We start from the raw sequence: 24,392 nt of genomic DNA, 5'->3' as shown, positions 1-24,392 counted from the left end.
GGTCTTTTGCAGTCCCCCTTTCCACCTAAACGTGCCTCCATCAGGGCTCCTCTTTGAACCTAGCATTCCCTAATACCACTTTAAAATTGGAAGTCCAACTAGCACACCTGAAATATATAACTTTTTAAGAAGTGTTTATTTTGTAACAGTATTTTAACTTGTCAAGAATCCATTCCCCAACACCACTGCCTAGGAGGCTCCATCTGGCAAGAAGTTACAGGCTCTAATTACTCCTTTCTGAAGTCCATTCCCAATACATCTTCAACAGGCAACATGAAATGGAAGGACAGGTATGATAAGAATTTTGAGCTTCAATGGATACTCATTCTGATTCCAGTAATCCTAAAATCAAACCAGAAACATTAATTGCTGAAGCAGAACACATCTAGTCAGACTCTTAGAAGAGAAAAAAATCAAAGCACACATTGGTTTCTAGAAAGGGTTTTTTTTTTTTAAACTTAGTAATGAAAAGAAATAGGCTAAAAACCAGAATGCTACTCTACTTTATAAACCAACCCATAACATCCTCCTTGGACTCTCCCTGTGTCTACTTTATCCATGTTGTTAGGTGCCATCAAGTCAGTTCCAACTCATAGCAACCCTAGGTACCACAGAACAAAACACTGCCAAGTCCTGCACCATCCTGTTTACAATCATTGTTATGCTTGAGCCCACTGTTGCAGCCAGTGTCAATCCATCTCCTTGAGGGTCTTCCTCTTTTCCGCCAACCCTGTACTTTACTAAGCATGATGCCCTTTTCCAGGGACTGAACCCTCCTGACAATATGTCCAAAGTATGTAAGATGCAGTCTCGCCATCCTTGCTTCCAAGGAGCATTCTGGTTGTACTTCCTCCAAGACAGATTTGTTCATTCTTTTGGCAGGCCATGGCATATCCAATATTCTTTGCCAACACCACAATTCAAAGGCATCAATTCTTCGGTCTTCCTCATTCATTGTCCAGCTTTCACATGCATATGATGCAATTGAAAATACCATGGCTTGGGTCAGGTGCACCTTAGGCTTCAAGGTGACATCTTTGCTCTTCAACACTTTGAAGAGGTCCTTTGCAGCAGATTTACCCAATGCAATGCGTCTTTTGATTTCTTGACTGGTGCTTCCATGGCTGTTGATTGTGGGTCCAAGTGAAACAAAATCCTTGACAACTTCAGTCTTTTCTCCATTTATCGTGATGTGGCTTATTCACAACATATATTCCCCTATATACATCCATTTGAGGCAGGGCTTCAAACCAGACTGTTTGGTTCAAACCCCTGCTGAGCATTTGCATTTCTAACATGGTTCCAGAAGTTATACATAAGAATCACCCTGGGACCTTGTTAAAGTGTAGATTCTGATTCAGTCTATCTGGGGTGGAAATGGAAATACTCAGCAGGGACTTTTTAGAAATGCAAATTCTCAACAGGGGTTTGAGCCTGAAGGAACTTGTTGGAAGCCCTGATTTGAAGTACTGATTTCCTGAAAAGACTACTTAGCCAAAACTAGATGTAATCCATTTCATGACTATCTATTGAAGATTAAAGGATGAACACTTACTTCTCCCTCATTCCTCACCTACTAAACACCTCTTCCTGCTTAATTCTGCTCTAAGAAAACCAGTTATTTATTATTCTTGCTCCAGGATGACATCAAAAGTTCTCATTAAACTTCAAAAAATGCATATCCATCCATCCATCCATCCATATATACACACGTATGTATCAATGGCAAAATGGTTTTTTCTACAGCCATTGCTAGGTCTAGAAGGAAGATCACCTGAAGACCCAAATTCCAATCTATCAGTGTGTGAAAAATATCATACCAAGTTTAAAAATAACTCTTTAATCATATGCACATAAGGGGAATAAAGGGAAGCACCAGGCTGACTGGGGAAGGGAGCAAGATCTCCCTCTGTCTCAATGTCTGCTTGGCACAGTTCTTGAGATCACACACACGAGTGGGGTGGGCTTGGAAGTGGAATAAGGGAGAGGACTGAAGGGGCAAAGGCAAGTGGGGAGAGGCAAGAGCTTGCAGTAGTCTCAGTCGGTGGACTCCAAAACAGATTCACTCAGTGCGAGGTCCCAGTAGTGTTCAGCCCCATGCTTTTTGAAATGCTCCCGAGCCATGTTTTCCGTAGGGCACTGTTTGAACTTCATCTCCCCAAAGCTCCGGTCTTTGGCTGTACCCTGAGAAATACACAAAATCTGTAATAAGCACACTGCAATTCCTCATTTAAATCTGGCAGATTCTTTTGTAAGACCTAGTAACACCTGTATAGCAATGTGCCTATAAAGAATATGATTTTATGGTAAAAGCAATTCTAACCTCTACTCCTGTGGAATTTATTTGCATAAGTTTTCATGAATTCATCAGGGTTCAGTTTTTTGACTGAAGGAAGGAGTAGTTTTGGGCTCTGGTGCTTGAGTGGAGAAGCAAGTCAGGGCAGGACTATGAAGGAAGGGGATAAGATAAGCTTGTCTTCTACCATGTCTGAAGGACTAGATTTGAGCCTCTAAGAAGAAATGAACTAGAGAGCCAGAAGCTGAAAGAACTCTCAAGACTTAGTGAGAACCTGTATCCAAGCAGGAAACTTTGGGGCCCAGTGACAAAGAACAATACAGAGGTGGGAGTGAAAGGGAGCCAGGAACTACCTGCAGAGAACTAAAATACAGCACTAGGTGACCAGCATTTTCATCAGAGGCACCACCAGCAGTGGCAGTCATAAAGTACAACCTCAAGAAGTTTTCAGGAAGCAGACACCAATAAGGAGGCTGTAGTAGAACTTCACTATTCCTAAGGACTCTCAGAGATAAATGAAGAGAGTTTGGAAGAGAGTGGAGGCTAAGATATTAAGCATGTAGATGACAACTTATGAGACTGAAAAACAAGCATTCAGGTTCTTATGACCTAATTTATATGCATATGTTAATGGAATGGGGGATAAAACAGAAGGATATGTGAAAAATTCTAATAGCAAGTGCTTATAAAGAATGATCCTAAGGTGTAAGGGACTAGGGAGGGGACTTTTTCAGTAAGTACCCTTCTGTATCACTAGAATTAAAAAAAAAAAGCATTTACTACGTACTTTTATAACAAAGAACTGAGGAGAATTTTATAATAAAAAACTAGAAGATACACATATATTAACAAAAAAAGTCTTAGTAAGCACTCACTACTTTTATAATAAAAAACCAGAGCATACACACGTATTAACATAAAAGAATAAAATAAAAATATTAAGTCTACACAAAGGCAGCAAACTATTTACAATGTATAAAATACATTCTGGAATGGGGATAAAAGGGTTACTAAAAAATTAGTGTATACATCAGGATAAGAATCACTATGGAGTAAAGAAATTTTAATGCTTCCTGGAGAAATAAGCGTGATATTTTACACTTCACAAAGGATGAATGATCCTTAATTCACAGTTTGGCCTGAACAAGTATATTCATTCATGCGTTCAGTCTTCAGAACTAATACTGGTTCATTTACAAGATTTCAGGGATAGAAGAATTAGATAACTAAACATACTGCAGTCTGAAGAAGTTCCATTTGAAGAGTGACTTAGTCACATTTTACAAAGCATTATTACATATTATCTAACTTGGTTCTCTCTCACACACACATACAAAACACATTAAGAGTAGGAAAGGCAAATAACAATATACGTATTTTCGAGATAAAGCAACAGAATCTGATGTTAAATGTCTCGCCTGGGTTGCACAGCTAGTAAGTGGTACTGCTCAGCCTCCCAATTTTAAATTCTTAAGTCTAGTACTTCTTTAACTACCTCTGTCTTTAACTACCTCTAAATAAAGACAAATTCCACAACAATTTATTTCTCTTTCCAAGTTTCATATCCATGACTGTGAAATAAATAACTCTCAGAAAATCTGTACTCCTGCCACCAGCATTTCCCATACTCTTCCCCAAACAGCATGTACTATAAAAAAAAAAAATTTTTTTTTTTTATATGCTCAACAATTTAGTTAAAAAATAACCACAGGAATTTGTTGTTAAACATTTAAAAATAGATTCCAAAAAGAAACATGAATTACTTATGGGATTATTCACTGTTTAGTTTTTACCATTCCGTGGCTCCATTTGAATTGCAGAAACAATCAGGAATTAACTAAAGTTCAATGTTTTACAAAGAATCACCTACCTCCCAGACTAATACACATTTGTTGGTTTTCTTCACAGCTTCCTCATCAGATTCTTCATCATCTGCAAAAGATGATAAAGCTAAGTCTCACTCTAGACTTAGAGACCACAGATTTAGGTTCTAAACAGTATTCAAGTCTATCCAAATTCTCTTAAATAACGTCACCCTTTTCTATTACTCTTTACTTTCCTCAAATTAGACTGGAAGCTCCAAATAGGCAAGAGCATTACTTAATTCAACAAACATTTTGAGCACCTACTATGTGTCAAGAGCTGTGCCAGGTACTGGGAATAAGGAGATAAATAAAAGATAAACAGTGAACAATAAAAAAGCTCGTGGGCACTTTGGGAGCTAGACTTCAGATGTTAACAGGACAATCCATTCTCAAGGAGTTTTTTTTTTTTTTTTAAATTGTGCTTTAAGTGAAAGTTTACAAATCAAATCAGTCTCTCATACAAAAATTTATACACATCTTGCTATATACTCCTAATTGCTCTCCCCCTAATGAGACAGCACACTCCTTCCTTCCACACTCTCTTTTCGTGTCCATTCAGCCAGCTTCTGATCATCCTCCACCCTCCCATCTCCCTCCAGACAGGAGATGCCAACATAGTCTCATGTGTCTACTTGATCCAAGAAGCTCACTCTTCACCAGTATCATTTTCTATCCCATTGTCCAGTCCAATCCCTGTCTGAAGAGTTGGCTTTCTTAAGGAGTTTTTAGTCTACTGGGGGAAGAGGGCAAATATAACCAAATGAAAATATCTTAGGGACACTTTCAAAGCAAAATAAAATAGGGTTCAATTAGTTATAGTACAAAAATGTACTTTTAGTACTTCAAGGACAAAAAGTAAAGGAGGTACAAAGTTAGATAAAGTCAAGAAAATTAAGACTCTCTGCAGATGTTAGGAAACCCTGGTGTTGCAGTGGTTAAAAGTTATGGCTGCTAACCAAAAGGTCAGCAGTTCAAATCCATCAGATGCTCCTTGGAAACTCTATGGGGCAGTTTTACTCTGTCCCATAGGGTCACTATGAGTCAGCATTGACTCGATGGCAACAGGCTTTGTTTTGGTTTTTTGCAGATGTTAAATGCTAACCCAGGTCTTCAAAGAAAGGAAGGTTGAACGCTGACAGAAGAATGACGGCAAGGATAATGTCAAATATATAGAAAGAAATAAGATAAAGCTGGGCAACTGAATGAGAAGTCTATTTTCATGATCAAAGAGAGATTTTTTTTCTGAAAATCTTTGTCTTCAACTCTTTTTAAAAACTTTTAAAACTCAAACAATAATATAATACAACACTGCACATATCAACACATAGCTTGATAAATTTTCACAAACTAAAGCCACCCATGTATCCGGTACCCAGATCTTGGGCAGACAGGGAAATCAGTTGCTTCAGGCCTTAAATGACAGATAAAATAACTTTATAATGCATACAGTAAATGCTATAATACACATGGAAACCCTGGTTGCATAGTGGTTAACAGCTAAGGCTGCTCACCAAAAAGTCAGCGGTTGGAATCCACCAGGCACTCCTTAGGAACCCTATGGGGCAGTTCTACTCTACGCTATAGGGTCCCTCCCTGTGAGTCGGAATCGACTTGACAGCCGAGGGTTTTTTTTTTTTTTTTGTATAATGCATATAATAAATGTTGTAATAAGTAACTTTACTATGCATATAATACATATCATATGAATATCTAGCAGGGCTTACAGTCTGGTCTTTCTAAAATTCCTGAATACAAAATCTAGCATTAGCAAGAGTGTCAGAGGGAGGGAGTAAGATGAATGAACAGATGTACCATCCCCACCTCCCACTTAATCCCTCTCCAGCCCCCATTCACCATCTCCCTTCGTGTTTGATGTCTGTTCATCCCACTTTATCCGATGCAGCATAAGACGCTTAAATTTCTTCTGGGCCTTGGGGCCTGGAAACAGAGAAGAAGATTTTTTGCCAGAACTGTTGAAGACGATGGGGTGGACAGAACCTCTGAGCTCATCTAATGCTCAGAACCATAATGAGGTAGTTGAAGCAATCCCAGGAACCAAATCTTGGGGCCTTCAACTCCAATAAACAGAAACAGAGGCTCAGGGTGTTTCACCCAGGTGTGGTTCTAATACACTTTTTCTCCCTTTTCCCCACCATGCTAATCATTTCTAGGCCTAAAGCTGTCTGGGGATAGTCTCTCTCAATTTTTTCAGACTCACCCCCTTCCACTACTACCACGTTGACATCCTTGTGCAGTACCACCACCCCTGTCAGGTACAGTTGCCCAGCATTGGCCTCAATCTTGAACTTCTTGGCTGGGTTGCTCAAATTTCGAACTCTGGAGAAGGGAAAGTTTAGTTATGCCTTTCGTTTTAGCATCAGTAGCTGCCTGAATGGAATGAAAAATAAACAGATGGATCCAAAATGGTTTTCTCTCTAAAAACAAAGGCCTCTGGAGAAAACAAAATATAGAAATGCTGAAAAGGTAGGACTGAGTCTAGAGCTATTTCCACTTTGTCTTATACTTCTTCAAACTCTGGCACTGGACAACTTACAACAAATGGCAGACAATCAAAATGTACCCTAAGGATGAGGGAGAGGCATTTACCATCATCCAAAAACATTTATAAGCTAATTGTACATGACAGTGTAAAGATCTACAAATTCTTTGCCCTCTAGGTGTTTACAATGTAGTCACGAGGCTATGCATAAAAATTTTTAGAAGGATACACGAAAAACTGTTAATACCAACTACCTATAGAGAGTGGTGCTAAGGGATCAGGGAACAGGAAGCTTTTTCAGTAAATGGCCTTCAATAGTTAGAATTTTTTAAATCTTAATAAGCATTCAGTGTATTTGTAGTAATATATGACTTTTATGATAAAGATCCTGTTAATAAGAATACGCACATTTAAAAACTAGAGGGTACACATGTATTAACATAAAAGAATAAAAATATCAACATGAAGGTGGCAAACTATTTACAATGTATAAAATGCATTTTAGGAGATGGGATCAAAGACTTACTAAAAAATTAGGGTATGTATCAGGATAGAATCACTACCAAGGAAAGAAATTTTTAATGCTTGGAGAAACAGGATGATATTTTAGGCTCCATAGAGGATGAACAATCCTTAGTTCATGGCTTGGCCTGAACAAGTATATTCATTCGTTCATTCTTCAGAACTAATACTGGTTCACTAAGGCTTCAGGGATGAAAGAATTGGACCATAAAAATAAGTTCCTAACCTCGCCATTATAAAAGACTTCTTAATTCCTGATTCACACTAGGGTCACCATAAGAGAGTAGGGACTGGTGTTAGGTATGCTTTTAAACCACACAGATCCTGTCTCAAACACTTGGAAAATATTTTGGTATTTCTATGGGCAAGGCTGGCCTAGTATGGACACCTACCTATATACAGATATGTGTACCCCCTGTGAAATGTCTTCTTTAAGCTTTTTAATTTTCTTGACCTTTCTCTGTTCTGCTGTAAGTTTTCGGGCAGCGTTGGCCTCTTCATGCGCTCTGTCGTGACAGGAAGGACATCCACAAGTGAGAAAGGCATTGAAGATCAGAGGCAGGGCTGAGGGAAAGAGAGAGCAACAGAGGACTCTCCCCTCCCTCCAAATATGGATCCCCCAGGAGAGTTTGGGAAAGGTACTTGCCCCAGGTTTCCACCCAATCCCATGGCACTTACTTCTGTCTTTTTGCCATCTGAGCTCTGACATGGGCTTCTACCTTCGTGGGATCTTGAATAGCTTCTGTTCCTAATACTCGCATCAAATTTGAAATTCTCACTGCAGCAGAGAGAGAACAGTGATCAATCTCCTAAGTGATTTCTTCAGCTGGGATAGCCTGACCTATCTTCTCTACCAGTTCATACTGCTCACCTATTTCAAATCTCTGCTCAAAATTCACTTCCAACAAAAACCCCTACCTTGACAATTCCGCCTACTTAACTCGGCACTAAGAGAGGTCACACAGTTCATCTAAATAGCTGGTATGCATATATATTGCTTGAAAATTTGTGAAAGACAAGGAACATAAATTTCTTTGGTATTTTTCACTCTGATAACAGCATATAGTGAAAGATACTACATGTAACAGTGCGCACTCAAAATATTATTGATTGATAATGAAAACTATAGGGGTGAGTTTTGTTCTTTTACTACATTTTCATTTTTAATATTAAGAATTATGCACATAATAACAATATCCAAATACTGCAACTACTAAGATTTCAGGGATGAAAGAACTAGACCGTAAAAATAAGTCCATACCCTCACCATTATAACAGACTTCCTAGCTCCTGATTGACACTATGGTCATTTAAAAGAGAGTAGCTAGTGAATTTCAAGACCGTTATTTATCAAAATCAGAGTGTTATATAGTTAATGATACTTAAAAATAAGCCTTAAATGACCTCTACAATGAATATGTTGAACTGTCTTAAAAAGAAAAGATAGTAGAGAGCTTAGGGAATTAAAAAAAAAATTAATCAATGAACGATTCTGTGGAACAGAAGGCATCCAGATACAAGGAAATGCTAAAGTTCTTCTAGAATTAAAGAGAAAAACTTGCTACTCTTTCTTCTATCTCTAAGTTATGTACCTTTGGGTTCTGGAGGAGGCATTAGGCCCAGCCTGACTTTCTCTTGTAGTTCTTTCTGTGCTTCCCTCCTTGTCTGTCTCCGAAGTTTCTTCTGTTCTTTCTTGGTGAGATATACCCCCAGAGTAACAGGTGTGTCATTGTCGACTGTAAGGCAGAGAAATGAGTGTACCAAACCCAAGCATATTAAAGGGATTTAGATGAATATAAATTACATTAAAAGGAATTTTAGCCTAATTATTATTATTTTTTAGGCTGTGAAAGAGCAGTAGTATGGTCATGTTTAAAACAGCATTCGTATCTTTCTTGAGTAGTATTCTAACTTATTTTTCCTTTAAGCAGCTGAACCCTTTCTTCAAATGAAATATGGCAAAAGGCCAATACAGCAAACAAAATTGGAGCTGCTCTGATTACTCTAAGTGACGATTTGGGGGAACTAAGGGGTATCTAGGGTTCTTGGGTGGTACAAATGGTTAATGCACTCGGCTGCTCAACTGAAAGGCTGAAGGTGTGTGTCCATCCAGAGGTGCCTCTAAAGAAAGGCCTGGCGGCCTACTTCTGAAAAACCAGCCACTGAAAACCCTATGGAGCACACACGGGGTCACCATGAGTTCAGAATCCACTCCACGGCAACTGGTTGGTTGGAAGGGATATTCAGAATCTCATATAAATCCCACCGGTATGTCTCTATAAAACCATTTGCAAATCACTAGCCTAAATCACCAAATTTATGTTTTAAGAGTTACAAGATTGGGAAAAATCCTCTGAACTCCTATTTACTCTTCCTTTTAAAACAAACAAAAAATCCCATGTTCTTCTAATGATCCACACTTACAACAGCTAAGTAGAATCTGGTTAAGTAAAATCCAGTGATTAATATAATTTGTATTATCTCAAGGTCTCAATCTATTTTTCTAACTTATTGAAGCAACCGTCCAGTGAATTACTAACTGGGGTATTATCTCCTCTGCTCATCCAAGTCTGGTGAATGTGTTAAAATCTTTTTTTGATCTGCATAACCCCTGAAGACAGATCGGTTAATATTATCTGCACATATGAGGAAATTCAGTGTTCTAAAAGCGACTTACCAAAGGTATTAATCTAGTTAAAAACACAGCCACAACTAAAATCTATCTCTTCTGACTGAACCAACAGATTTTTACTATAAAAATGATAAAGACATAAGAAGGATGAAGACAAGGACGATCAAAGAAGAAACGGGAGTTTTGTGGTGGTATACAAGACTGGAGTTGGAGTCAGCACCATAGTAACAGCCCCACTTGTAATGTATCAGTGAGGCCATCTCTACACACACTAAGCCTCACTGCTCTAGAGTTGCACTGTCCAATACAGTAGCCACTAGCTACGTGTACTATTTAAATTTAAATGAAAATTGAATAAAATTTAGAAATTTTTAATTAAAACCAGTGTAATTCAGTTTTCGAGTGCTCAATAGTTGCGAATGAACAGTGACTACTGAGTGAGACAACAGAGATCTAAGACATTTCCATCATCGTATAAAGTTCTGTTGGATAACACTGCAACAGAGACTTGACTGAGTCATCTATACATTACCTGGAGGATTGAGCTGGGCTGGATGTTCAACAAGATTTGTGATTCCAAAATAATCTTCTCTCTTGGGATTTTCCTCTGTACTAAAATTGGAGGAAGAAGGGAAAATAGGATATATGGGTAGAGATGATTTTTCTGAAAGGGGGTCTCAGAAAAACAATGAAAAAATCCATTATCCATAATGGATTCTAGCCTCTTTTAGCATTTGTATCTATAACATAATTATTATTACAAAAATTTTCAAGATGTGAAAAGTGGGTCCCATTAAGATCGGAAGCACTCTCTACACCAGTCATACTCAACCTTTTCTGTACCCTAACATCCCTGAGGGATACCACATTCTCTCATTAGTTACAGAACTCCCTGAACAGTGGCTAACAAAGGAAGGGTTAAAAAAAAAAGGCCGAGACGCAATGTCCTAAACCCATGTATCAGAATGATGAAGCAGAAATAGTTAAAGCTCTCCAAATGTTTCTTATATGCATTATTTACCACCCTCCCCTCCCCTCCCCTCCCCTCCCCCGCCAGTCAACTAAGAATGCTTGCTTTATACTACCAACTGGGATCCATAAGAAATGTAGATACTTTTTATTAGGAGAAGAATGTAATTACGAAAAATGTGCTAAAAACAAGTAGCAATGTATAACAGAAGTAAATAAAAAACTTATAAATAGATTTGACTTTTTACATTATTTGTGACCCTGTTTCTCCTCCATTAACCCAGATAACTCACACGGTATATTCTTTACAAATACATTAGCTTGTATAGTTACCTATTTCTCTTGGGTTTTAAATTTTTTATTTCATGCAGGACTACCATCTCTCCCATTAAAACTATATTCTTATTGAAGGGTATTAACTAACAAACTCACAGGTCAAAACCATTGGGGATGATGTAAGAGTCCCACCACTCAATTTCAGGGATATCTCCTTCCTTTAACTCCTTCTTAGGGGCAATGAGGGCCAGCTTAGTTGAAGTGTGGATGCCTGTTTTTCGAGCTGCTTGTGAGATCTCTGCCTGCAGCTTCTCCAGTTGAGCCTAAAGACACAATAAACCAAAACAGGAAGATAAATAGGAGTCATGGAAAACAGGGATGTAGTAGAATATGGAATTTTTTTTTTAATTGAACCATTTACATCTGAGGCAATGAAGTCATAATTTCTGAAAGCTTGAGTTAAATGCAGTTCTTCTTTATTTTATTCTTTACTTAGTTCATTTACATACATCTCTCACCCTCACCTCTATCCTTCACCCCAGTGTGTGCCTGTAGCAAATATGCAGAAATGGAATTCAATCAACACCTCATTCTGAAAGGACAGAAAGGAGAAGGGAAGTCACTGAATAAACAGTAAATTCAACTCTCCAGGTGTGTGGATTCTCTGCAGTACATTTTAACTTCAAGCTAACTTTCCTGTCACCCAGAACTTTCTGAATTGTTTTCCTTCTATGTTAAGGATTTTCAAACTCGAATTTCCACCTTTTAAGTAGAATTTAATTAGGAAGACAGATCAGTTAAAAATCAAGAAATCCAGGAATAAATACAGTATTTTAAAATTATTCATTGCTTTAAATTACCTGTTTATCTAATCACCTAAAACTTAGAAAACTGAGTTGACAATTTTTTAGGGCTCTGTTCAATTTCCTTTGTCAGCTTCCTAACTTCTTCTAAGTTGTGGGTTATACTTTAAGCCAGATACCTTTGTCCGTAATCGTTGGGCAATCTTCTCAAATTTGCCCTTATCATGGAACTTAAAAGTGCGTCTCTGGCGCTGGGAAGGGGCAATTGAGACCCGGGGGTCAAAAAATGTATTGGACTCCATGTCTTCTGATGGCTTTTCTTTTAGCTGCTGCTTGAACTGTTCCCTCTTCACAGCACGAATATTGGCCTTCAGAGTAGGCATGCGGTGTGTCAGCTCAATCTCTTTGCCTGTTGCATCTACAGTGCGACCCTGCTCATCTAGAATCAGGGGTGTAGGTTTAGTTTGATCTTTTAACTCCACCTTCCTGAAAAACAGCCCATAAAGAAATAAACCCCTTATGGAGCAATAAAGCAAGCAAATAATAAACAGAAAATAAAACAAATAACATGACTGAAAACACTTATCAAACTGGATATCTGACTTACCACAATCAAATGAAGTAAATTTGTAAGTTATAAAAAAAAAAATTATAACTTGTAAGTTATAGTGATGAGAATTTGTAATGCTATCTTTCTTTACCCTTGAATTCTTGAGTCAGACGTGAGCTATCAGACCAATCGTTATGTGCTAAAAATAAAGTCTATCATCTTTACCCAGCTGTAAAGTAACCCAAATGTGGTCTCACTCAATGTGGTCTAATGGATAAGGCTCCGGTTTAGAATACAGGAAACCTGGTCCTATTCATAGCTCCAATACTGGAATAATAATCTTAACGTCAGTTTTAGCAATTTGTTTAAAAAAAAAGGGGGGGGGGGGCGGGCAACAAATCCTGCAACAAGGAAGACAAGGGAATAAATTCAATTGGTTTTTACTGATCATATGTAAGAAATGTGAAACTGTAAGAAAGCATTTTGGTTCTTTGGAAGAAGAGAATCAGTAACATCCAAATGTAATTTATTGCCTTTTAAGCTTCTAAAATGCCAAGGGAGTCCATGAAATAGATACTCACGGGGGAGCAATGCCCATGGCATGGAGATTGGCCAGGCCCACCATGTTGGCATTGCCAATGAGCCCTGGCTTCAGTGCCAGCTGGGCTTGGATGCGGGCCTGTAGTTCAGCTGCTTTCCTTGCCTTCTCAATGGCATCATTCATGAAGGTGGCAGCCTGGGAGGGCTGAATAGTGTTGCCAATTGGAAGTCGCTCTGGTTGGGAGGAAGAAGGAGTCTTCGGCTGTAAGACAGAGAAAAGAGATCAGAGAACTGAGACAGGAAGGCAAATGAGACACACACATACCCAGAGTGATAAATTATAGTAGACTGTGGTAGACACAATCACTTTCTGGACTCTCATTTGAGTGGATAGCAAGAAATTCTGTGCTAAGCATTTTTCTTTTTAATCTGGGCACAAATACCTGAGGCGTAGGGGGGCTAATGAAGCTCAGCTGTTTTTTCCTCTCCTCAATTTGCCGTGTTGCCGCCTCCATCATCTGTTTGATCTGCCCTCCAGAAAAAAAAAAGGTTGGAAAACTGTTAACTACTACTTTGCATTTCACCCATACAGATTCCTAAACCCAAACAGCTTTAAGGCTTCTACCTAGACCTCAACACTCTAAAGATCTAAAAATTTGTATAAACTCCATTATATTCTACCTGTACCAAAAGAGAGAAAATTTAGTAAAGATTAAGTCTCCAGAGCTGAGCACTGGAATATTTCAATTCACCTTCCCAAGGCAGGACTGGCATATTAGGCAGCTTGATGATTAAAACCTGACATTGAATTTTAACTGTGCCACTTAATGCCTGTGTGACATTGGACATGTTATTTAATCTCTACAGCTCCAAGTGTCTAAAAGGCGGAAAATATTACCTATCTTACAGAACTATTGTTAGCACTGAAATAATTATAAATTATTATACTTAAACATTTTTTTACATCCTTGAATTCCCTGAATTGGTCTCTGAATTCCTAGTTTGGGAAACCAGGCATTTACTGCGAAGACTTGCTCCCTAGTTTCTGTAAACCCCTTCTTTTGTCCTAAGTTCAGAATGATAAGCTTTGAGGATGGAGTCAAATAACTCTTTTCACATTTTCCAAAAGAGACCTGATCACAAGGTTCTTCGAGGTATTTTTTAGTTCTATTTTTAACTTTTTTTTTTTTTTGGTTTAGTTGATATATTTACATAGTTCAAAATGCAAAAAGTACCAAACCAAAAAAACCCACTGTCACCAAATCAATTCCAACTCATAGTGAACCTACAGGACAGAGTAGAACTGCCCTATAAGCTTCCTAGGCTGTAATCTTTATGGAAGCAGCCTGCCAAATCCTTCTCCCATGCAGCAGCTGGTGGGTTCGAACCACCGACCTTTTGGTTAGCAGCTGAGCACTTAACCACTGTGCCATAAGGGCTCCTGGGGCAAAAAGTAGACATGGGTATATTGTGAAGTTTTCCATTCCTATTCTCTATAAAAAACATCATCAGTTTCTTTTCTTCCACAAATATTTTATGCATACATAAGCAAAACATATATAAACACATACATATATAATACATATATATTTCCCATAAAGAAATTTTAAGTGGTATAAGAAATATTTACTGCTTGTATGGTATCACAATTGCTTAGGTTCCCATTTTAAAAACAGATACTTCTGTTCAAAAATTTGAAGTCATCTTGCAATTTTTTAGTGGATTATATCAACGCTGTATTATATTTGGAAATTCTTCTCTGCTATCAAGTCGAGTTCTGATTATTTCAATTAATTTTCTCAGTTACCCAATAAGGTAAATAACTGGGCAAATAATAATGTATGTAACACATACAGGTCATTGCTTATCACATTGCAGGCATTTAGTACATGCTATTTCAAAAGCCCTCAACTGGAATTAAAAAAAAGAAAAAAAAAATTTTTTTTTTCTGGTTAAATCCAAGGAATATAAAGCAGGAAATAAAATCTCCCTAACGATAAACACTAATTCAAATCAGGATCAGAATATATCTGGACCCCCACACATCCTGCTTCTTCAACTCATAAATCACTTTGCTTCCAATCCCTAATTACCAACCTGAAGCTTAGTTAGCATGCCAGGGCTCTCTGATGGAGGTCCAGGGATCACCTCTGGCTCCTCTTCTACCTCCTCAAAACGGGGTATCCGCCGCTTCTTTACTCCTGATGATTCCTTGGAGATCTCAGAGTCATCACCAAACACCTCCTGAGGGAACCCAAAATAAAGAAGAGTCGTTTCCCTGCCCATGGGAGATGTGAAAAATCATCCTAGTCCCTACCAACATTTTGCGGCTTTTCCCAGGGGAATATGATACAACCCTGCAAGTGGCTACTTGCCAGAAGCCAGGGCCTTCTAGACCCTCCACCAAGCGGACCATCTGACCCAACTCCATCATTCTCCTATTCCAGTCAAGCAAATTTCATCCCATGTTCTTATAAATGTTCCCATCTCAAGGTCTTTGCAAATGCTACTGCTCACAATTGTAATGACCTCCCTCAACTTTCCCACAACCCCTGTTCCACATCCTGCCTAAAACTCACCTCCTCCACGCAGTTTTCCTCATTAGTAACCTCATCCCACTCTGGTCAAACCTTTTTGTTTCACATCCTCTTAGCACTTAAGAGCTCTAGTTTACACTAAGTTAAATTACATTGTTGATATTTTGCTTGCCAAGTATTAAGTCCTTCAACTAAAGACTAAGCTCTTCCAGGACAGGGGCTTTCTTTTTTTCCTCAGTATTCCCCAATAACACTTTGTTCTCACCAAACAATGGGAACTCAAATATGCTGACTAATTTGCAAGGTGAATTTAACAGGACCAAGAGTGGCCAACTGGAAGGGACAATGGGAAAAAGCAAACGTACACACCGGTGGTAGGCTTTGGGTGACATCCCCTCTTCACTAGGAGGGCTCGTGTTTTGCAAGGACATATCCTCAGCCAGGGGCGAGCGCTTCCTGGAACTCCTACAGTTCAAGAAAAAGGACTCTCCCATAATATATTGTGTGGGGTGGGGACCTGAATGGACCAAAAATGGGACCCGTATCCCAAGGCTATCTAGATACCTCCTTCAAGAAACCGCTTAGATAAATCCCACCCAATGTAGTCACTTCATTCACAGCATGCCCTCAGCACTTACACAGCAGCATGCCTCATCATAGCATAATCTTCACTGCACAGATCTGTGGATACCATGGATCAATCTCCCCCCTTAGACGTTACAAAATTCAATGTAAGTCTGAAATTCTACACTCGACCCACAAGGCAGCTGTAAAACCTATGTTAACCTACTATTCAGATTTTATAATTTGTGACTGCATTTTATCGCCCCTCCCCCACTTTAAATTGCAAACTATTTAAGGGAAAGACTACCTCTCATTCCTCTAATTACTCTACAATGCCCTAAACAAAAAAGACACATTAAGTCTCTATTTCTCTTGGTTCCATAGCCTGGCCAGGGGACCACGCAGAAATTGCTTATCCATTCTTTGCGCCTCAGGAAAAGCAACGAGATAGTCAAGGTATCAAAAGCACTTTGGAAGGTTTGATGGGAGTCACAGAAACTTTTTTTTTTTTTTTTTAAAGAAAGACAGAAACGAGATACAGAGATCAGTCACTCTCTGATGCTAATATTAAAAAAGATACCATGACCAATTAGTGACTACAAAATAAAAAACACAGTTTAAGTAAGGGGCTTTTGATGACTACTGCATTGGTCCTTTAAGTACCCAACTCATGAGGCCAGATGACCCACAGTATGCTTTATAAACAAGGGCAAACTCTCCAGACATATAATTAATAAAAATTGTTTCTATATATCCTATCTACAAAACCACCACAGAGAAACCTCTATAAAGGAGCAAAAATGAGGCCTACAGCTCAGGCAGCAATGGAGTCACACTCTGAAGCAACATAGTAGGCTTCAGATAAATAAAAGCATAAAATCTTAGAGCAATCAATTTATGCTAGTAGTAAGGAGGAATAAAGGAGATATAAGTAGACATGAGAACCAAAACTCCTAATCACAGAGGAAAAAGAACACAGCTACCAATTATTTCTTTGGAATATTCCAACCCATGATGTGCTTAGGTATTTTATTATTGTAAGATGGTGATAATACAAGTTCACCCCCTCTAGTTTAATGTTCAAGTACCGCTCTTGAACATTTGATATTCTACTAGTGGATACTGAAGTGTTGAGCAAGGCAAGCTTGGCAACATTATTACCATTCAAAACACTCCCAAACTGTTTAGTTAGTTAACTGTAACCTACCTTTAGCTCTCGCTTTCTGCTCCTGTCACTGCTAGACTTGGAATGCCTAGAGCTTCGGCCTTCCTCCACAGCTTCAAACAGTTTGTCCACAAATCGGAGAGTAGAATCATCAAGGAAAGGTTTCAGATGGTCTGAGAGGAAAAAAAAAAAAGGTGATAGGATTGAAACGTAAGAATACTTAACCCAATACTAAGTATATAACAGACACCAACACAGGAAATATATCCCCAAGGAAGAGGGGAAATGTTTTATTAAAGTTCTTTGTAGGATTCCCATAAATACTCTTACATGCAATGAGCTTGCCCTATGTGGTAAAAACAATGATAATTTTTTTTGAGTAGGAAATCACATAGCCAAGGCAACCTATTTAGGCTGAGCATCAAAGTTGTGGATGAATAATCAATCTAACTTTTCTTAAATAGCAAATGATGGGACAACGGCCACTAACTAAATCTTCCTCCCTCAAGCTTTTTCATGTGTTTTAAAAAGACTTCTACATATTTAGACATCAATCTGAATATGTACAGGTATACCTGCCTGACTTTAGCATATTTCTTAAGTAAATATAACATAGGTAACTCAGTACAGTGGCCAAAAGGAGTCAGTCTGAGATTTAAAACATGCCATAAATAATATAATAAATAAGCAACAAGAACAAAATCAAAATTATTTAGACTATTTCCATTATAATGCAGGAGAGAATAAAATATGGCCTGACCTTTTTTTAACATGTTCCCAACAGAAAGAGAATTTTGGGGATGTTCCAAGCAGAGTTTGGGGTCATCCAAAATGCTAGGCTGAAAGGTTCAGAAAGGTACATACCAGCTGCCTTCTTCTTGTCCATGCCCTTCCCCACACAGTTCAATGCTGCTGTGACCACTGTGGGCTCTGAGAAACCCAGTACCCTCTTCACTGTCTTCTCTATCCATGGTTTCAGCTCATCCAGCTCCCTCTTAGACAGTGCCATTCTCTGGGAAAAAAGGAGAAGGATCGCTCAAATGGGACTCAATACTGCACCTAAAAAGAAACCAGTAGGGAGTTAAGTTAGAGGAAAAGAAGACTACAATGATCCAGGATAACTGTTAATACATCAGGGATGCCTTCGCCAACCACATTCTCAAACGTTAGGCAAGTTCCTCTACTTCACTTGAAGCCAAAACTTTCCCCAAGGACCATACTTGAAAGCAGAAAGAACTAGACTCTATTTAATTTTTAACCCCAACTCAGCAATTACCAGTGAAATCTGTGGAATAAACAAACGAGCAAACTCTGAGATTCACCCAGTCTGTGAAATTAGTTTTTTTTTTTACTCTATTATATCAGCAAGAGCTGGGAAATAGGTAACATGAACACAAAATTGAAAATGCCCCTCCAGAGGTCAGCTTTTCTACTCCTACTTCTAGGGAGGCATTCCTTAACAGAGCTCTGACCTGATGGGTTTCCTTCCTTTTAAGGAATGCAAATAAAGGAAGGTTTATCCAAGTCAGTGATCCTGTATTAGAGCTCATAATCCTTAAGAACATTCTGCTTCCATCTAAGATGCATCAGTTGGTCCTGATACACCTGGCGCAAAGGAGAATGAAGAACACCAAAGACACATGGAAAATATGAGCCCAAGAGAAAAGAAGGGCCACATAAACCAGAGACTCAATCAGCCCAAGATTGAAAGAACTAGATGGTGCCCAGGTAACACCAATGGCTGCCCTGACAGGGAACATAACAGAGAGTCCCTGATGGAGCAGGAGAAAGTAGGGTGCTGAACTCAAATTCTAGTTTAAAAAAAAACAGACTTAATGGTCTGAGACTGGAGGGACCCCAGAGGACATGGCTTCTGGACTCTCTGTTAGCCCAAAACTAAAACCATTCTTGAAGCCAACTCTTCAGAATGATACTGGTGAGGAATGTGCTTCTTAGCTCAAGTAGACATATGAGACTAAGTGGGCAGCTCCAGTCCAGAGGCAAGATGAGAAGGCAGAGGGGGACAGCAGCTGGTTGAATGGACACGGGAAATACAGGGTGGAGAGGAGGAGTGTGCTGTCACGTTATAGGGAGAGCAACTAGGGTCACATAACAATGTGTGTATAAGCTTTTGTATGAGAAACTGACTTGAACTGTAAACTTTCACTTAAAACCCAATAAAAAAAAAAAAGTTCTGCCTCATTTCTCTGTAGTCATATTCATCTCAGTGGGAATTCTGCACCAGACAATTCTCTCTCATGTTCTACCCGGTCTCTGACAGCTGACTTGATCAGAGTAATCCCTCAGCTAAGAAACAAATACTCTCATTCTGGGTGTACTCTCTTTTTCATCTCTATTCTACTTTTTAGCTCAGCAGAGAAAACACTATCATAAAGGACTCTTGCAGGACAAAAAAAAACTTGGTTTGGCACTTTGTTTCTGAAAATCACCCGAGTAATCAAGATGCCTTTGTTTTCCAAAACAGCCTGGCAAGCTTCACACCTGGCAAACTAACTTCAGGAAGGGAGGAGGCACTGATGCAGTGATGCATATTAACTGATTAGATGATCACAACTATGCATTAAGACCCATGCATATTCATTGAGTCCCCCTGGGACTAGGGGACCCAGGACCTTGGAGTGCACTCTTTGGAGTCTCCCAGATTGGTGAGAATGTCCATGAACTGGAGAAGGTGACATGTCCCTGGGGACTATATTAAGACCCATGCATATTCATTGAGTCCCCCTGGGACTAGGGGACCCAGGACCTTGGAGTGCACTCTTTGGAGTCTCCCAGATTGGTGAGAATGTCCATGAACTGGAGAAGGTGACATGTCCCTGGGGACTATATAGGCCCTGCGCCAGGACCCTTCCCAGACCTTTACTGATGTGTCTCTTTGCTTGTATCCTTTCTGGTTCTAATAAATGGGTAACTGTAAGTATAGGTGATAGTCTCTGTGAACTTTGTGAGTTGTTATACAGAATTAATAAACCCACAGGGGCAAGGAGTCAGTCTGTGTAGTCCCAGCTTTGGGTGGCTGGTATTCATGGAAAGGCTGCATGGGCAATTGATGAAAAAGAGTAGAGCTCTTCTAGCTTGTGACCTAGTCCCAGTGGACTAGACAGAGAAAGAGGGAGGCATACTGGTCTGAAGTGCAGGGAACTGTGCAGACTCCTGAGCCTACGGCTGGTCCTCTGTGACCTGGCCTTAGGTGTCCAGGGATGTTTTGACTGGCTCAGGGTGGCTGGGGACGGGGTCTGATCTAAGCCTGAGTGGTCAGAGTCAGAGAGAGGAAGTGTCGTCTGAAGTAGCTGGTCATGAGTAAGGTTTGCCCACCTTGCCCCATTTATAATAAAGTTCGTAGAGTCGGAGTTGTTGCAGCTCTCCACAACAAATCTTTAACTTATTAATGTAAGTTAGTTTATTTTTAAACCATCATTCATGTTTACATTTCGGTCTTCTACCTAATCTCAAAACTCCTCATGAACATAGACAAAATTTTATTTCTGATTCTTCCCATTGCGCTTAGAAAACAGTGAATATACTACACTGACCTCAATTTCCAAGCTAACCTCCTCCCAGCAGCACCACGCATCAGGGTCTGACCTGGACGTTCAAGATGTTTTAAGATGTCTTTTCTCTTAAAAGATACAGTCTGAATAACTTCTGCATCCTTGGTAGATTTACCTTCTATAAGATCTCTAGCCAAACAGTGAACTGGTATAACCAAAATAAGTTAGTAGATTACAGTCATGAAACTAAGAGAGAAAGGTTGTATAAAAGCAGAGTATGTGTTTCAGTAACAAGTTAAATGAATAATTCCATGGTGGCTCTATTCTCTCACAATGAGATAGCAGTATAGCCTATCAACATCTACACGTTGTTGTTGTTAGGTGCCCTCCAGTCGATTTTGACTCATGTGACAGAGAACAGCCCCATAGGGTTTTCTAGGCTATAATCTTTACAGAAGCAGACCTCCAGGTCTTTCTCCCAAGGAGCCACTGGGCGGCGGGGGGGGGGGGGGGGGTTGGAACTGCCAACCTTCCAGTTAGCCAGGTGCTTAACCTTTGTGTCACCAGGGCTCCTTCATCTACATATTAATTGTCCATTAAAAAAAAAAAAAAGATTGGAGGCATACCAAGGTATCACAAAGGGTACATATCTTTGGGTGTGAGAGTGAAGAAAAAAGCTCAGCAGGACAGAAAGAAACTGAACAGCTGGGATGCCAAACCCCACATTTACCAGTCCATTAGCACGTGGGCAAATTAGTTAATTCCTCTGAGCATTAGTTCACTCATCTTACAAAATAAAGACAATTGCCATATTTCCATCATACTTAATTCATTCAATAGATATTTCCTGAGCAACTTCTAAGTGCCAAGCAGTGTACTGGGCACTGAGCATACAGCAGTGAACAAAACACGTAAGAATTTTCACCTTAACGGAGCTTACGTTCCACTACAACTGAATCATAGGCTAGAAAGCAGAAGCAATTTGAAAGCTCCAAGCAGTAAGTGAGGTACCGTTATTATTAGAAGAAACGCACGGCCAAGCACTATAATAACAAATGTATTCAAGTTCAACCCAATCCTCCATAAAATGATGTGCAAACGAAACAGCTAGTAGACAAAAATAAAAATTTCAAAGAGTACCTGGCTTTACCACTAGACAAATATACATTAACTACGTGTGTGGGGGTAGGGTTTGGGGTGTGGAAGGAAGAAGGAAGAATGATTCCAGCATGAGCAGGTAGCAGATTCCAATCTTCTGAAGGAATTCCTTACTCTGTCCTCTTCTTTGCTACAATCGGAGTTTCCCCTGAAATCCTCATTCTTCTGTTTTTAGTCTTTCCCCACCTCTTTTGGCGTAAACTCCAACCGACCCACTATCACACCTAGTTATACCCAAAGTCTTCAGCTCAGAGCTGGTCTCCCCACCCCGTCCCCTTCTCGCCCCCGCCCTTTGCCTCTCAACAATCCCACTGCAACCTCGTCTCCCACACAACCTGTGCTTCTCTCAGCCTCTTTCCCGCTGAGCCCCCTAACCCGGTCCTACTCTTGGGCTGAGCCCTGACCCCAGTCGCTCGGACCGGAGAATACTCTGTCTGGGCCCGGGGCCACTACTCACCTCACAAACTTCAGTCCCTGAGACGGAGCCCGAACGTTACACCGGAACCGGAAACCCTCCGGCCGCCGCACGACTTGCCGTCGCTACCGCCACGGCCGCCGCCACGCCGCGGTCCCCGACATGTGACGAGGGTGGGCCGGGCCGCCGATATGCGCAGCCGTAGTTGCCACTTTGCCGGCGGCAGGGCGCATGCGTGGCGAGTGCCAGTTCCTCGCCTTCGGTTTCCCTTGCTAAAGGATTCGGATATTTATCTGTTCACTAGATTATTGAGAAGAAGTTAGTTCCCTGAAGCGGAAATGGGACTGCTAGCAGTTTTCTTCGTGTGGAGTGTAAGTGCGCTAAGCTAAAGTTAACTGAAAGAGGGACTTCTGCGTTTGGCTCAAACACGGCCTTTCCGGTAGAAGGTAAACCCTCTGAGTAAGTTGGGATCACTGGCATTCGCTACCCGTCCTTAGCTTTTCCTCCTAATTTACAGTCGTGCCAGAGATCACAGGGAAGAAACACGAGTATAGAAGGACTCGGCAGAATGTAGCCCTTTGTTTAATTAATTAATTAACAGAACATTCGTTGACCGCCTATTACTGTAAGTGGTGCCGGCACCCTCTGAGAGTCAGTAAATCAATGATTTAGGAGCACGGGCTCTAAGGGCAGACTGCCTGGATTTGTATTCCAGCTCTCCCACTCATTAGCTGTATGATATTAGTTACTTAAGTCCTCTATTTCCTCACCTATAAAATGGGATACCTTTAAAAAAAGAATTTCACCTCACAAATGAGTAAATGAGGGTAATACACTTAAAACAGTGGTTCTCACAGAGTTCAATAAATGGTAGCTACAAACATATGTACATGAAAAAAGATGAGTAGAGGACTCTGAAGAAGTAGCCCCCCTCCATGCCTTTCATTAACAAAACGAGTATCATTCGCTGGTAGTACGCAATTGGCTAATGTCTCTTTCTATAGATTTCCAATTGCCTCTGTAAGCATAGAGAGCGATAGTGGTTCAGTGGTAGAATTCCTGGGTTCAAATCTTGGCCAATGCACCTCATGCACAGTCACCACCGGTCTGTTATTGGAGGCTTGCATGTCACTAGATGCTGAACAGGGTTCAGTGGAGCTTCCAGACAAGACAGGCTAGGAAGGAAAGCCTGGGTACCTATCTCCAAAAGTCAGTCAGTGAAAGCTCTATGGATCACAACTATCTGACCGTGGGACGGCGCACCACCGGGAAGGGTTTAATTCCGTTGTGCGCGGTGTCATCATAAGTTGGGGGCCAACTCAACATCAGCTAATAGCAACAACACGTAAATGTATTAAAAAGAAAAAGAAAGCCATTGCCGTCATTTGATTCTGACTCATAGCAACCCTACAAGGCAGGGCAGAACTGTCTCATCGGGTTTCCAAGGAGAGGCTGGTGGATTTGAACTGCCAAACTTTTGGTTAGTAGCCGTAGCTCTTAACCACTGTGCCACCAGGGCTCCAAATGTATAATAAACATCTCAAACTCAGCATGACGATAATAAACTGAGTTTATCATCACTCCCCCCATTTAGGGGTACTCAAATGTAAACTCCACGAGGACAGGGATCTTTGTTTTCTTCACTGATACAGCCTAAGTGCCTGCAACACCACCTGGCACAATTAAATACTTAATGTTTGAATTAGAGGATCCCTGGGTGATGGAAACGGTTTGCTCTCAACTACTAACCTAGAGGTTGGCTGTTCAAACCCACCTAGCAGCACCAAGGAAGACTGGCCTGGCAATCTGCTTCCATAAAGATTACAACCAAGAAAACCCTATGGAGCAGTTCTACTCTGTAACACATGGGAGTCAACATGAGTCAAAAATCAAGTCAATAGCAGTGGGTTTGGGCTTTCTTGGTTTATTTAAAATCAAAGGCCAAATCTTTTTCAACACTTGGTCTTATAGGCCCCAGCACCTACTGGTCTATTTTTTGCCTAAAGGATGGAATTTCCTTCAGGACGGGAATTGTACCATGTCTTTTGAGTCCCAGGATCTATGATAGTGCCAGACCTTGTAAGTAGT

At 40.1% G+C, this 24,392-nt stretch overlaps 1 protein-coding gene across 3 annotated transcripts; it reads right to left on the bottom strand.

The window, feature by feature from the left end:
- Positions 1–138: 138 nt before the first annotated feature.
- PRPF3 (pre-mRNA processing factor 3) lies at positions 139–22,452 on the bottom strand. Of its 3 annotated transcripts, none has more exons than XM_049880348.1 (16): positions 22,347–22,452; positions 18,084–18,231; positions 17,262–17,392; positions 15,051–15,197; positions 13,397–13,480; positions 12,995–13,215; positions 12,043–12,349; positions 11,217–11,383; positions 10,348–10,427; positions 8,776–8,919; positions 7,862–7,961; positions 7,576–7,689; positions 6,380–6,498; positions 6,016–6,099; positions 4,167–4,228; positions 142–2,184 (listed from the first exon to the last, which is right to left on the bottom strand). In XM_049880348.1, exons 2-16 carry the CDS (start codon positions 18,226–18,228, stop codon positions 2,038–2,040), a joined length of 2,052 nt encoding a protein of 683 aa, XP_049736305.1. In that variant the 5' UTR covers positions 18,229–18,231; positions 22,347–22,452; the 3' UTR covers positions 142–2,037. The 3 variants fall into 3 exon arrangements, with proteins under 3 accessions (XP_049736306.1, XP_049736305.1, XP_049736304.1); XM_049880347.1 differs by having other exon boundaries at positions 143–2,184; positions 18,084–18,278; XM_049880349.1 differs by lacking the exons at positions 18,084–18,231; positions 22,347–22,452 and adding an exon at positions 15,860–15,955 and having other exon boundaries at positions 139–2,184; positions 17,262–17,350.
- Between the last annotated feature and the right edge of the window lie 1,940 nt (positions 22,453–24,392).

Source organism: Elephas maximus, chromosome 3 (assembly GCF_024166365.1).
Source record: "Elephas maximus indicus isolate mEleMax1 chromosome 3, mEleMax1 primary haplotype, whole genome shotgun sequence".
Taxonomy (NCBI): domain Eukaryota; kingdom Metazoa; phylum Chordata; class Mammalia; order Proboscidea; family Elephantidae; genus Elephas; species Elephas maximus.
The sequence above is the reverse complement of the archived record's forward strand: the minus strand, read 5'-3'. Positions and strand labels throughout refer to the sequence as shown.